The sequence below is a fragment of the Podarcis liolepis genome (genome assembly GCF_965112155.1).
Source record: "Podarcis liolepis genome assembly, chromosome: 3".
NCBI lineage: Eukaryota > Metazoa > Chordata > Lepidosauria > Squamata > Lacertidae > Podarcis > Podarcis liolepis.
The window spans coordinates 77794441-77806862 of NC_139557.1; the positions used below are offsets into that span (position 1 = coordinate 77794441).

Genomic DNA, 12422 nt, shown 5'->3' on the forward strand with positions numbered 1-12422 from the left:
AAGTTCTGATCTCTGTGCATGCTGAAACAGTTGCAAGTGATCAGAGGCACAGCTGGATAGCTCTGTCGGTAGAGCATAAGACTCTCAGGGTTGTGGGTTTCAGCTCCACATTGGGCATTGCAGGGGGTTGGACTAGATGACCCTTGATCTCTTCCAACTCAGCAATTCTATGATTCTATGATGACTCAGCAGACGTCACTGTGGCACATAAAGTATAAAACATGCTAGATGAGTCCTACACAATCTGAGTTCGCAGCCTGTTTTCAGAATTTTGATCAGATACAGTCATCTGGACTATTTGGCCTGGTTTGTCCCAATAGAATCTGTATGTTTTTTTCACCTCGCAATTGGACAGGTTGTTCTTCGTAGAGGCAGATTTAACTACCCCATTGTGGAGTACTGTGGTTGCAGGGCAGAGAGGGAAACCAGCAGCTGTGTGGAATAACGCTTGGGATGGCAGATTTGTAAGGAGAAGGTGAACTTGGTTGTGTAAACATTACTGTTTGAACTTAGGACTTTGTCTGGCACAGTGAGCACCTTGAACAAACCTTAATCACAGAGAACACATGGCTAGATTACAGCTCAGGTGCTTGCTAAGGAAATTAATCATTTACTAACCTACACAATCTCTTTATTTTCAAAGTAAGGGTTTAAAAACCTTTAAAAATCACAAGACTGCAGTTCGGTAAAGCACCTCTGATGCTGGGAGTTGGTTCTAGGAACGCTAATGCAATGTTAGCATGTTTTCCAGTGACTGGAGCTCTGGCTTTTGGAACTGCCAAGATTTTAACATCTATTTTTCATTAACTAAGAGCTTCACACATTAAAAGGGATAGGTTTTTAAGATGTGTAAAAGTGTGAGGAATGGCAGCCAATCATGGCTCCCCAATTGTGCCCCTGTATGGCACACCCATTTTTCAAACACGAAGTCTTCCCCACACAAGTAATAGGCAGAGTAGCCCTTGCACCTCAGTCTACAACCCATTTAAACTGAAGTACTTGTATTTACACTAGATCATACCCCAGTCCTACTCATGTCAGATGTAAGTAAATCCCATTCATTTTCAGCGTGGCTTGTAAGATTGTGGCATCAAGCCCATTGTCTTCACTTAGAACAGAAATCCAAGTATTTTTGTTTTAGATCAGCCTGTTGACTCATACATGTGTAATTTTTCAGCCTCAGATCTTAATCCATGTAATGGGACTAATAGTAATCATAGATCCTTTTAAAAATTTCCAGTACATAGCCATAACTGTTTGGGGAGGTGTGTTTGTTTATTTGTTTTGGGAAATGTGGCAGAAACCTCAGATGGGTAAGAGACCGTAGCTTAGTGGTAAAAGTGCAATTTACCCCTATAAAATGGGGATGGAGAACCTGAGGTCTCTCCCCAGGCCACACTCTTACTGGCCCTACTCTGCATCCTCCTTATATGCTTTTGCCCAGCCGGAATACATCTTTGGTATCTGATAATTCTTCTTTGCTTGTCATGATGAAGGATACAGTGTGGAAAGTGTGTAGAATCTAGCCTGCTGTACAAAGGTGAAATTGGTTGCCCCATCAGCTTTGGCCTATGGCTCTCCTTGCCACAGGGATGCTGCCCTTGAGATTAAAAGGATTCCCCATCCCTGCTATAAAAAGTTCCAGATTCAATGTCTTGCGGCTCCAGTTAAATGGTCAAGTAGCAGACAATGGCTTCCCCATCTCCTGCCTGAGACCCTGGAGAGCTGCAGCCAGCAGAGAGTAAATAATGCTGAGTTAGATGTACTAATGATCTGACTCACTCTAAGGCGGATTCATCTGAGTTGCTTATTTTTTAAACAAAAAACATAGCTGGTTGTTGTTGAATTACTAGGCAGAGTCCCTACACCCTGTTATTCCCACTACCTCCCAACCTGCGAAATTCATAACTGCTGATTGTCAACAGCACTGTGGGATCAGGAAAACTTCCCTCTTGTTTCTTGTCTTTATTTCAGATGCATCTCCTTAAAGGAGGATGGCTTCCCCCACCACTGTGCTTAAGGAAGAGACAAGACAAATCTTCAGTTTTATGCCACACTCTTAACTTTCCATGGCACAAGCAGATTGCAGTCCTTGAAGTATTTTTAATTGAAAGCATTTGAACTTCAGGCTGCATAAATGTGTCTAGGACTGGGTGGTTGGGGAAGCCCAGATTCTCTTTGTGTTGACAATCTTACCCTAAATGTACACAAGTAAATTCCAGTTTTCAAAAGGATGTATTTCTATGTCTAATTTGCAGCCCAGGCATTCTAAGATAAATTGGATTTGCAGTCAGAAGGTGCGTAACTGAAATTGTTAAGCCAAGAATATGCTTAGCATACACTTTGCTTTACACTCCAATTAGCATATCACCACATGGGTGGGAGAGGTAGGAATATGCCTTTCTGAAGTGATCTGCACCACTATCAAATCTGCCATATGAGCTTGTAAATTCAATTGGACAGAGGACTTTTTTTCTGACAAATTGTTTTCAGGATTGGGGTGCCATGCTGCAGGTCCCAAACCAGTTCCAGTTTCTGTAGTAATAGCTGCACTGAATCCAGCAAGACTTGCTTCTACAGAAATGTGCATAAGATAGAACTTTAAGTGGGTGAAGGACTGGATTTTAAATTGTGTGAAAGCCTTAGAAAAGTATTTATAAATATGTGACACTGATTATTTATGGTCCCCCCCCAAGTGCAGTAAAACTGTATAAGCATTGTGGTAATTTAAAACGAGGAGAAATATATATATATTAAAACATATTACTCGTTCAACTTGTTGCATGATATTAAAGTGTCACTTATAGGTTAGGAATTTGTTCAAGATAAAAAATATCATGATAAAAACAAATGCTTTCTCAGGATCTCTGATGACAACAGCTTAACCAAAGGCAGTCAATGAGTTAATAGTCCAAGTGTCCCAGCTCCAGTCTGGAATGATGAAACGGATAAATATGTATTCCATTCATCTGCTAGAATAGCCTGACCTTGGTCTATGACTGAGGAAAGGCGTGTCCTCTCAATCTGCAGTTCTTGAACAAAGGCAAGCAAATGAGGGTGACTCAGGATTTCGTGTGGCCTAGATGCAGCGAACGTTTTCTGAATGATTACACATCTACACTCAAGAATTAGGAAGAGAAACCTATTACCCTTTAGCAAGTAAAACTATTTTATAAGCTGTCTGCAGGATTTTTTCCTCTATCTCTAAATAACCTTGTCCATTAGCAAGAGGAGTTTGAAAAACATCTGACTTGCCTGGTCAGTAACCTGTAACAGTAGATTTGATAAAAATCAAGGGCACTTTTATATGTAACGGTAAGAAGAGTTTCTTTTACAGCCACCTTTATTTTGTAATCTCAGATACAGGTAGGTCTACTAAGAGTGGGTAATAATGGGCCATTCAGTTCTCCCCATTGCTTTCATGCACCTCCTAGCTGTTTATTAGAACTCTCATCTGCTAATGTCTTTTTAAAAAACAAAACAAAACAAAAAAACCCTAGAGTTGCAGTCTTTGGCAGGAGCAAGCTTTAAATAAACTACTTTTCAAATCTTTCCATGCAGGCAGTCCTAAATAGTCGCACCACAGAAGCAATCCCATTGAAATTAATGGGCCAACCTTTCCACATAAATGCAATTAGTTAAAGTTTTAAAAAAAATCATCGGCTTATACCTGTATCACTTTTTACCATTTAATTATTTATAGCATTGCATATACACCATCAGCCAAAGAATACCATGTAACTGGAACTTTTCAGTTCAGCCTGAAGTGCAGGAGCCCTTGAATTTTTAAAACAAATTTAGTCCCACTGAAGTCATTGGCTTAAAAACACATTTTGACTGGGCTATTTGTGTAAACTATCTTTAGCTGAACTCATTTCCCCACTTTAACAGTGCAACTTTTAGTGTTAAGCAACTTGCAACCCCTTATACCTCTGTAGAGTATTGTATTTGGTGCTCATGCAGAACTCCTATTTAAATAATTAAATTATATATTAAAATATCCAGTTCTTATAAAACTAAGAATAATATATCATAATCATACCTTAGCCTTTCCAAATATAGTGCAAAACCAGTAACGTTTTAAATAAGTTTTTCTACTTGGTACTTGTTTTGATTGGGAGCATCTAGGCTGCATCTGTGCATAGTAGTTCATGTTTCTCCACACCACATTATTGCAAGGAGAAAGTCAAGTACCCCAATGCTATATATATTTAGCCAGCATTTCAGTGCTAAACTTATTTATTTGGACTGAATTCAAGGATTCTTCCACTTGCATATACTTAGGATAGTTGTTTGCCACCAGCCTTGTTTGTTATTTATATTAGGGTTTAACACCTCCAGCTAAAAGAACCTTTTGCAGAGCTGCAAGGTAGACAGTGAAATCACCTGCCCTCAATGACTCTCTCATGTCAGCAGAACACTGTGTCTGTTCTTCTTGGTAGTAAGGTGAGAAGGCTTTGGCCCTAGTACAGAGAAAATTTCCCAGGATCCTGTTACCATAAAAAGCCATTGGGAGAACCCTTCCAAATAAACCTCTTCCTAAATGTGATTTCGCAAGATACATAGCTCAAGGCTTCATAGACCACCATACAATTGCTGAGCTTCTTTCTACTTTTATGTCAGAAGGATGGTCAGCCCTCCTGAGAAAAAAAATAGTACACTTACAGTTACGCTGCTGTTCTGCTCTTAGCCTAGGTTCTGTTTTTATTTCTAGCAAAAGGCAGCAATCTCTTAAAAATCCAGTTGATTTGGCTACTATGCACCTCAGTAGCTGCAGTATTTTTTAAAAAATGAAAAGGGTAACAAAAACTCGCAGAAAGTGTTTAAAGCTCCTAGTTTCATTTTATTCAATGCAAAAGATAAAAAATAATAGGAAAAAATAGTAATGTGTTAGTTTAGTAACTATAAACAATGAAAGCATAGTGCAGGTGATATTTCAATAAAAGTAACTTAAAAGTGTAAATGAAGGTGAGATTTTGACAATCACACTCTCCATTAAAACAACATTTTGCTTTATTGCTATACAAATTATCACCATTAAAAACTTCAAAAAAGTAAGGGTGCAAAGCCTGACTCCATTGAAATTAATGACTCGGTTCACATTAGCTGCAATGGAATCAAGGTTTGCATTATTATCAGAGATTAATGGTAGTACTGTTGCAGCTAAAGCACTTAAAAAAAAACGTTGTAGCCAAGAAAACATATAGTAAATATAATGTGTTCCACTGTGGTGATGTCATAAACTTGTCAGGAAACAAACTGAAATTACAACAGGCCCAATTGATCCAAAAATCATGTACTAGTTTATGACGTTTCTGTATTATGAATTTATAATGCATGTTAGAACCGGTCACCTTAACAGGTTTGGAAGGAGTTGACTGAACAGGTGGAGAGCTTTGAAATGTGTTCCAGCTGTCATCATGTGGTATGACGAGGCCTAAACTTTCCCACTATTTAAACTACTTTAAAGAACATACAGTGATATTACTGGGCTACAATATATGAAGACACTTATTCAGGATATAAGTGTAGTAAAAGAGCTTTTGTTGGAGATCTAGATCATATGCCTTTCAATACCTTGACATGCCTGAATAGTCTTAGCAAGAAAAAAGTTACTATCATCCCCACTTCAAGTTAAGAAGCTCAAATCTGAACTACATGCCAAGACATCACAATGAACTTTCCAGGAAAATTTTGGTATGGATATTCTCTTACCTAGAATGCAGTTTCTCCATACAAATTGGTATAATACATGAGGTATCATGTCAAAGAGATTCTTAAGAACTTGTTACCATCTATCAATTCAAAATCCAATTTTTAATAAAGTGCCTAAATACATATTTCCACAGACTATAGTGGTTCCAAAGAATCCTTTACAGTTTTATATATGTGCGTTTTTTTCCTCTCGAACTGTCTAAACATGTGTTTACATAAGACACCAGTCTGCACTATATGTATTTCTATCATTTTAAAGAGCATTGAATTGGTTTATCATGCAAATCTTGTTATTTAATTTACACTGACCTGTAATATGGAACACAATGCTAGTGGGTGTACTTAAAACACTTCAAAAAAGAAAGGTTACTGTGCATGTGCAGTTTGGATTTCCAAATGTCATGACCATTAAAAAAAAGAAGCCTACCAAAATCTATTCTGCATTCAAAAGCAGTCTGAACATTAACACATAAGAACAGTCTGACCCAACAGCATCAAAAACTGTTAAACCTAGTTGAACAGATTCTCTCAACATCAAAATGTATAGTGTTATTTGCCACAGAGATGGGGACCGTATAACCATCTTTCTGCTTCAAACAAGTCTATGTGACATATTATAAACACTTAGCACAAGGGCTTGCACAGCAGTGTTGCTAACACAACTGTAAACAGCACAGAATCACTACAGTAAGGCTTAACTATTTCTAGTAACTGATGATTTATTGATTAAAAATGTTGCTGTCTGATGCAAAAAAAAAAGTGTGATCAAAATAATAATTTTACAAAAGAATTCTTGAAAGTAGTCTAAAAGGCAAGAAACTGGAGTTGATTTAAATCCCAAGCTGTTCCATTTAGATGAGAATTAGTTCTCTCCAACACAAGTATTATGAAATTTCAGGTAGAATTTTCCACTAATCTCTATGCTGCCGTAATAGGCAAGCCAGGTAAAAGCCTCATATGCTGCTGTTATTACCATACTGTTATCTGCCACAACCTGGCAACATGTCAGCAATAGTAACAATCACAACATTATCATACTTGATAAGCAAGATCAAAGCCCACCTGCACTATATTAAGTAAATAAAAAATAAAGAAATCTGCTTCAGAGTTTTCCACATGAACATGGAGGAAGTGGTGATGTCAAATGGTGCTGAAAAGGTATGGATTTGTTTTTTTTAAAAAAATGGCAGTGCTATTCTGTCTGCACCAATGCACAGTTAGACAATAAACTAACTTATCACAAAAATTCTGCAGGAACATTACGTAATTGAATAAATGCAGTTTTGCAATCTTACAACCAACCTCTTGAACTGTGGTCAACTCTGCCTTTAAGAAAAAAACAAACTCCCCAATTCCTAATGCAACAGCGCCTCACTTAGCATAATGCTCTGAAGGCAACTTCCTTATGGAAACAAAACTACTTGAAGAATCTGGCCATTTTTGCAGCAGCAGCAGCAGCAGCAGCAGCAGCAAGGGAATGATGTTTCCAAATGAAACCCCTTGTGCTTTCTCACCTGTCTTTGGACTGGACTGAGTGGCATTCCCACTTTAATCCTATGAACACCTTTAATGCCATGTTATCTCTAAAACCTGCATGCCTCCAGCATGTATTAGTGAGGGCAAAAAATAAGGAACCACCAACAGTAAGGCGTTCTTTACAATGTCAGATGTATTTGGCATTTTAAAAAAGAACAAAAAAAAAAGGAGAGGAAGAAGAAGAAAAAACAAGTGCATACAAACACAGCTAGAAGCATTTCTGGTTTGCCAAGTGCTCTCTAAAAAAAGCAGCGCAAGTCACAGCCTACACTGAAAACAGTAACTCACCAAGGAAGCACAACAAATAATTGCTATAACAAAAAAAAAAAAGAAGGGGAAAAAAGTACATTAAGTACATACCTTTCGTCTTCAAAAAAATATAGAAACACAATGTATTCAAAAAAAGAAATCAAAATTATACAGCCATGTTTTATGAAGTCTACATTTCCCTTGTCTTGGAGATATATATATATATATATATATATAATATATATATAGATATTTATAGGTATTTATAGATATATACAATTCAAGCAGTTTTATGTTAAGGTTGACGTTGCATTGAGAAACTGGGAAAGTCAAGAGTCCCTCTCTTTTTTCACTTTCACATCTCCTGCAAGAATGGTTGCAATCTCGCCCTGCATAAAGGCCCAAGGGACATTGGAGCCCACCAGAGGGCACTTCTCCCCACTGGGACAATAGACCTCCCCACTAGCTCCTTGCTGTTTGATGCTCTGTCTGGAGCAAGGGAAGCAAAATTTGTGGGATGGGACGGAGGGGCACTGCACAAAGTGGGTGTCTTCCAGGCGCTCGTGACACAGGGTGCAGCACAGGGGGACGCTAGCTGCCAGCGAAGAGTCTGGGAGGCTGGCGGGGTGCACAGGCTCCATCCCTCCGGCATTTGCCCCTTGGCTCTGCACCTCACGGGTTGGCCTTCTTTGGTTCATAGGGGATGGCGAGGGCGGGCTACTGCTATTCCTCCTGGTGGTGGAGTGGACCTGGTTGGCATCTTTGGAGGCATGGTTCCCCCCAGCATTGTCTGCAACTAAGATGAGTGCCGCCATCGGGGACTGGCCGTTCTGGACTGCCTCGGGTGGCGTGGTCCGGTTGGAATGAGGCGAAGCGGTTGGCGGCGGCGGGGACATGAAGGACGCAGCTGCCATGGAGATCTTCATCCCTTCTGACGAGGTTGGTAGCCATGACTGCGCCTCACCATTGATTTTGGGAGGTCCGGCTTCACCTTCAGGCTCTGGAGAAGGCTTTCTCTTCCTCGCAGCCCGGGCCCCTATGGAGCAAATCAGGAGAGGAGATATAGTGTCGCAGAAGCACAGCCACAGAAAACGTGTGCAAAGCGGCAGGGTCAGGATGCCACAAAGCCCGGTCAAGCCAAGCACTTGGGATTCGGGCCAAGTTGCTCGCTGAATTCTAACGGATCAAACCAGCTTAAACCCCCAGTAAATTCAGCTTATCTGGGGCTGTGGATCGGCATGTGAACACGGCGCGCCAGCGCTTACACTACAGTACATGCTGCATGCATTCAAATGTGCCCACACTGTACCACCCTCCCACGCTGGCTGCCGGCCAGAAGAGCCGCTCGCAAGCTTGGTAATCTTCCACTCGCTCCGAGCCCATTCAGGCTCAAGGCAAATCTATGCCCCAGCCGAGCTGCAGCCGTGAGGGGCGCGCGGGATCTGCCGAGCCCAGATAACTCCTGCATCCTCCTTATTTGCACGCCCAAAGCGAGCGCCTCGGAGCATATGCGGAACATATGGCGCCTGGCTCAGGAAAATGTCTGCTGTTGCTCGCAGAAGCCCTGCGCGCCTCAGCTCCCTTCGCGAAAGAATGCGGCCAGGGCAAGGGAGGGGAAACCCTCTGTCAGTGTCTGTCAGCAAAGAGCCCTGACTCATCCATGTTACACCAAGCACGCCGCTGGGGTTTCAGCACCAGGAAGTTGGGCCGAAATGGCGACCCTGGCTCGTCTTTTCCATGAGGGAACGGGGAGGGGGGGGGAGAGTGCTTCCCTTCCTTCTCCCTCAGAAACCCACCGCCAGCCCCCCCTCCCCCTGCTCAGGCCAAGAGCGCGCCCCCGCCCGCCCAGTTCCCCCTCAGCGCAGCTCACCTGACTTCGCCACCGCGCCGTTGCTGTCGTAGCCCAGCAGCCTCCCGCCCGCCATGCCGGGCTCCTTCTTGAACTTGCTCTCGTAGGGCACCGCGTGGCCGCCGTGCTGCAAGGCCAGCAAGGTGTCTCGCACGGTCTTGGGCTTGCCCATCCACTCCTGCTCGGCGCTCGCTGCTGCCGCCGCCGCGCGGCTTTTGCTCTCCGCGCCGAGCTGCTCCAAGTTGTCCGCCGAGCCCCGCGCCTGCTGCTGCTGCTGCTGGCCCTTGTCCTTGCCCTCCAAGTCGCTGGCACCGCTGCCGCCGCCGCCGCCGCCGCTACTGGACGACGACGAGGACACCGAGCCGGGCCGCTTGTGCCCCCCCACTTCCCCGGGCTGCTGCTGGCTCTGCTGCGCTTGCGAGACCGACACCTGCAGCGGGGTGGGCGCTCCGGAGATGGCAGCCAACGAGGCTGCTGCGGCCGCCGCAGCGCGGCTGTTAATGTTGATGGCGGCGGGCAGGGAAGCTCCGTTCATGAGGGGCACCAGGGTGGGCGCCACGGCGTGCGTCCGCCGCGGGTTGGGGCTCTGGCGGTTGAGCTCCGGCGGCTCCTCGGGCTTGGAGAAGCCGTTGGGCACCAGGATGCCGTTGACCTGCCGGCTGCCCGCTCCGTACTCGGGTCCCAGGCGCGGCGGCCGCTCGGAAGGCGCGGCGGCCGCCAGAGAGTAGCGCTCGTGGGGCTGCGGCGGAGCGCGGGCGGCCGCCTCGGCTGCAGCCACGGCGGCCGAGTGCATCTCCTTGGCGCTGAGCGGCGGCGGCTGCTGCTTGGCGTGCGGCGGCGGCGCAGCCCGGCCTTCCTGGAAGCTGTGCGCCCGCTTGAGCTGCCGAGCCGTGTCGATGACGAACTCCACCCGGTCGGCGCCTTCGTAGTTGACGCAGCCCCTGCAGACGGGCTCGGTGAAATCCCAGATCATGGCCCAGGGCATGCGGGGCAGGTCGCACAAGTAGCACGACTGCCTGCGCGAGGCAGCCGCCACCGCCACCGCCGCCGACGACATGGCCGAGTCCAGGGGCAGCGAGCGCCCCGCGTCTCCTCCCCTGCCTCCTCTTCCCACCGCTGCTCTGCGAGCCACCGGGGAGGCTCTGCGCTCTGCAGCCGCTGCAGCCTCTGCCACCGACGGCCGCCTCCTGCCGCCGACAAGTGCCGCTCCAAGACGGGGCGAGGGCGAAAAGCTTCTTCCCGGGCCCCGCTCTCCTAGTCCCGCAGGCTGCAGTCGCTCACCGGGACGCGGCGAGACGCATCGCCCAAACCAGGCGCTCTCCGACCCCCCCAGTACAGCGCGCAGCTCGCTCTGCCCGCGCCGCGCTCTCGCTACTACAGCGCTGCCCGCCGGCTGCCGGCCGCCCAGACACTCGCATTGGGGCGGGGACTCCAGAAGCCGCCGCCGCCGCCGCCGCCGCCGCTGGTGCGCTCTGCTCCAGTGACTCGATTCTTCGACAGTGCCCAGGAGCGCCTGCGTGCTCGGCTCTCCCCCTTCCTCCTCCTGCTGCTCATTGAACTTCTGCCAAGACAACAAGAGCTGCAAGAATAACCAGCTCTCTTCTAGTCAGCACACGGGAGGAAGGGAGGGAGGGGGGAGGAGGAGGGAGCGGCAAGGCTTTCGCATGTGAATGGATGCAAAATGGGGAGCTGGGGGCCTTCCTCTTCTCCTGCCTTCTTCTAGGCAAGGCTTCCATGATAGTAATGTTGGCTGGACTCCCCCCTCCCCCAATGCACATTTTGCTTCGCATTATTATGGCACTACTTGTTGTTTCAAACAGGGGTTTTTTGCATAGTGCAATGGCCGCGTTTGGGAATCTAGGTTACCATTTGATCCTTTGGTCTAATTCGAGCTTCGACGTTGACTCTCATCGTGTGACCTTCGGCAAATCGCTCGGGGTCTGATTCTCTAGATTGGAAAGCTCTCCCTTTAGCTCAAACCCCTGATCTTCTCTTGCCACCTCCCGCCCCCTGTAAAAAGGCTTAATTATAGTACACGAGCTACAGGAAGGGATATTGTGAGAGGATTATGAGTGAATCTTTCGGAGAGCAGCCACTCCCTTCAGTTGCATCAGGATTTATTTATTTTTTAAAAGCCTTGTGCAGATTTACTGGGAAGTAAATCCGAGGGGATTTTTTCCCCAACACCACTCAGATCGCAAACAATATTTACACTGCAATCCTAGAAATGTCTACTCAGAAGTAAGCGCCACTGCATTCACCATCTCTGGCAATTGTGAATAAGATGGTAGCCTTACCTGGGAGTAAGTCCTACTAAATTCCAAGAAGGGTAGGCTCCAGCATACCTACAGAGTACCACTAAGAACGCATAGAATCAGACAACCTGAGGCTACGATCCCAAGTATACTAACTTGACAGTGAGAACCATTGAAATAATTTGATTCACTTGCCATATAAATGTTATTTCAATTAAGACGTATGAATGCTTTTCCAAAGTCGCTTCTTTACGGTAAAGACTGCAACCTGACCTAGTCGTCCATGTACAATTTGCCAGCGCAACCCTATGTGTTTACTCGGAAGTAAAGCCCCACTGATTTCAACGAGTCTTGTTCCCAAGTAAGTGCAGAGGATCGGTGCATGTGTTCTATTTGGAATTAGCAGCAAGTGGAATATTTATATTTCGTAACAAAACGAGGCATAGGAACAAATCCCTTGCGCCAGAGAAACCCCACGGGAGGGGGGGAGGCACGAGAAACCTGCGAGGGGGCGACAGTTTCTAGTATTGCAACGCAGGCAATATTCTCAAAGCTCATAAATCTATTATGCTTCATCACTGCTTTGGCTACGCTTGCTGGTAGCAAAGTTCATTATGAATTCATCTGTTAAAAAAATAAAAAAGCAATTTCTTTCCGAAATGGGGACATCCCGTTTTCTTTCCTGGTATTTTTAACCATGAAACAGGAGCAGTGTGTGCTGTGCAGATGGTAGAGGTAGAGCGCGTGCACCCGCACATCTCCGTGTAACATTTTCCAAACAATTGCTTCCTTCCCTCCCCGCGCAACCTTCAGATATT

At 45.5% G+C, this 12422-nt stretch overlaps 1 protein-coding gene across 1 annotated transcript; it reads right to left on the reverse strand.

The window, feature by feature from the left end:
* Window positions 1–3675: 3675 nt before the first annotated feature.
* Window positions 3676–12038, reverse strand: IRF2BP2 (interferon regulatory factor 2 binding protein 2). Its single transcript, XM_083495986.1, has 2 exons — window positions 9371–12038; window positions 3676–8536 (listed from the first exon to the last, which is right to left on the reverse strand). Exons 1-2 carry the CDS (start codon window positions 10404–10406, stop codon window positions 7830–7832), a joined length of 1743 nt encoding a protein of 580 aa, XP_083352112.1. The 5' UTR covers window positions 10407–12038; the 3' UTR covers window positions 3676–7829.
* Between the last annotated feature and the right edge of the window lie 384 nt (window positions 12039–12422).

What these genes read in the sequence shown, in the direction of transcription:
- IRF2BP2 (XM_083495986.1), bottom strand. Translation starts at nt 10,406, where the DNA reads ATGTCGTCGGCGGCGGTGGCGGTGGCGGCTGCCTCGCGCAGGCAGTCG. An exon ending in CGGCGCGGTGGCGAAGTCAG is followed by an intron (nt 8,537 to 9,370) that starts GTGAGCTGCGCT and finishes TTTGCTCCATAG; the next exon opens with GGGCCCGGGCTGCGAGGAAG.